At 39.0% G+C, this 2,039-nt stretch overlaps 1 protein-coding gene across 1 annotated transcript; it reads left to right on the forward strand.

Moving 5' to 3' along the window:
- The first annotated feature begins 928 nt into the window (after positions 1 to 928).
- LOC103210908 (olfactory receptor 4C15-like) lies at positions 929 to 1,924 on the forward strand. The gene has a single exon (XM_007956821.2). It carries the CDS (start codon positions 989 to 991, stop codon positions 1,922 to 1,924), a length of 936 nt encoding a protein of 311 aa, XP_007955012.2. The 5' UTR covers positions 929 to 988.
- The last annotated feature ends 115 nt before the right edge of the window (positions 1,925 to 2,039 follow it).

Consider the following 2,039-nt stretch of genomic DNA (forward strand, 5'->3'; position numbering starts at 1 on the left):
AAAGTTGAGTTTATTACCAGCAAAATAGGAATAATAAGAACTGACAAGAACTGTATCCTAGACACTAGGTACTGAACAATTATTTCCTTGCATTCTTTCACTGAATAATCAGCACAGTACTGAAGTAGATATTATTAGTTTTATCAGCTTCTCTTTTCATTTTAAAATGATGAATAAAAGAAAGATAATAAACACTCAATGTATTTGTATTATTAGCTAAGAATGCACTTTTCCATAGACCTTTATTTTTAATAAAAACCAAACCCACTGTCACAGGGTCAATTCTGACCCATAGTGATCCCCTTTGGGTTTTCAGGGCTGTAAATCCTAATGGAAGTAGAGTGCATCATTTTCTTCCTGCACAGCAGATGGTGGGTTTGAATTACCAGCCTTCTGGTTAGAAGCCAAATGCCTTACCAAGCTCAAATTTTAAAGAGATATTTGGGAGGTAGGCATGATTTCCAGAGCCTCTTAACATTCTTGTTATCTATTCTTCTATTTTTAGATAAGGCAGTCTCCTGATGAGAGAAGTATTTCCCATGCAAGTAATCCTGGTTCCAGTGCCATTCCAGTGGCAGGCATGACTAATTCATTCTAGTCTGTCTTTCCTCAGAGCTTCGATGTGCTTCAGAATCCTTCTCATCACTTCATTCTAGGTAGCCACTACTAACTAATCAGAGTTGGCATCTAGGATAAAATATATTTTTTATCAGCACCATATATTAATATTTTCCTTCTGCTATATTGAAATTCTATTTTAAAGTATTTAATATCGATTCTGCCTGATGCTTCATTTTTGACAGTCAAAAAATCTCTAATTTTGTGTTCTCAACAACCAGAAGAACATTTAAAATAGCTGCTTGTGGATGCACCAACTTATCGTTGACTGTGCTACTACTACAAACTGTTCTGAAAGCAAATATCTCTTTCTCATAATTTCAGATTCTACATAGTCACTTTGGTAATTTTCATTTTTTCTTCTGAAATCATGCAAAACCAAAGCTTTGTAACCGAGTTTGTCCTCTTGGGGCTTTCACAGAATCCAAATGTTCAGAAAATAGTATTTGTTGTATTTTTATTTGGCTACATTGCAACTGTTGGGTGCAACTTGCTGGTTGTTGTGACCATCATCAGCACCCTGGCACTCCTGGGCTCCCCCATGTACTTCTTTCTGGCTTTTCTGTCCTTCCTGGATGCAAGCTTCTCCTCCGTTATTGCCCCAAAGATGATTGTGGACTCACTCTATGAGAGAAAAACCATCTCCTTCAAGGGCTGCATGACTCAGCTCTTTGCTGAACACTTCTTTGCTGGAGTGGAGGTGATCGTCCTCACCACCATGGCCTATGACCGCTATGTGGCTATTTGCAGGCCCTTGCACTACACCTCTATCATGAACTGGAGGCTTTGTGGCATTCTGATGGGGGTAGCCTGGACAGGGGGCTTCTTGCATGCTGTGATACAAATTCTCTTTACTTTCCAGCTGCCCTTCTGTGGTCCCAATATCATTGACCACTTTATGTGTGATTTGTACCCATTATTAGAGCTTGTCTGCACTGACACTCATGTTGTTCGCCTGTTGGTGGTTGCTAATAGTGGGTTCATCTGCATCATAAACTTGTCCTTGTTGCTTATCTCCTATTGTATCATCTTATACTCACTGAGAACATGTAGCTCTGAAGGTCGCCGGAAAGCTCTCTCCACCTGTGGATCTCACATTACTGTCGTGATTTTGTTCTTTGTCCCATGCATAGTTGTGTATGCACAGCCAACCTCAGGTTTCTCCTTTGAAAAGATGGTGGCTATATTTTCCACCACCGTCACTCCTCTGCTCAATCCTTTGATTTATACTTTGAGGAATAAGGAAGTGAAGAATGCCATGAGGAATTTCTTGATGAGATTGGTGGCAATTTCTCATGAAAAATAAAATATTAAACTTAAAAATGAAACTTCAAGAGAAAACAAATCCAAATGAACCTACACAGGAACTTTATAGGGGATGGACTTTGTAAGATAGAAAGTGAGGTAATGCAGCAGAAAAA

Source organism: Orycteropus afer, unplaced genomic scaffold, assembly GCF_000298275.1.
Source record: "Orycteropus afer afer isolate SDZICR_OR568_19922 unplaced genomic scaffold, OryAfe1.0 scaffold00666, whole genome shotgun sequence".
In the NCBI taxonomy this organism is placed as follows: Eukaryota; Metazoa; Chordata; class Mammalia; order Tubulidentata; family Orycteropodidae; genus Orycteropus; species Orycteropus afer.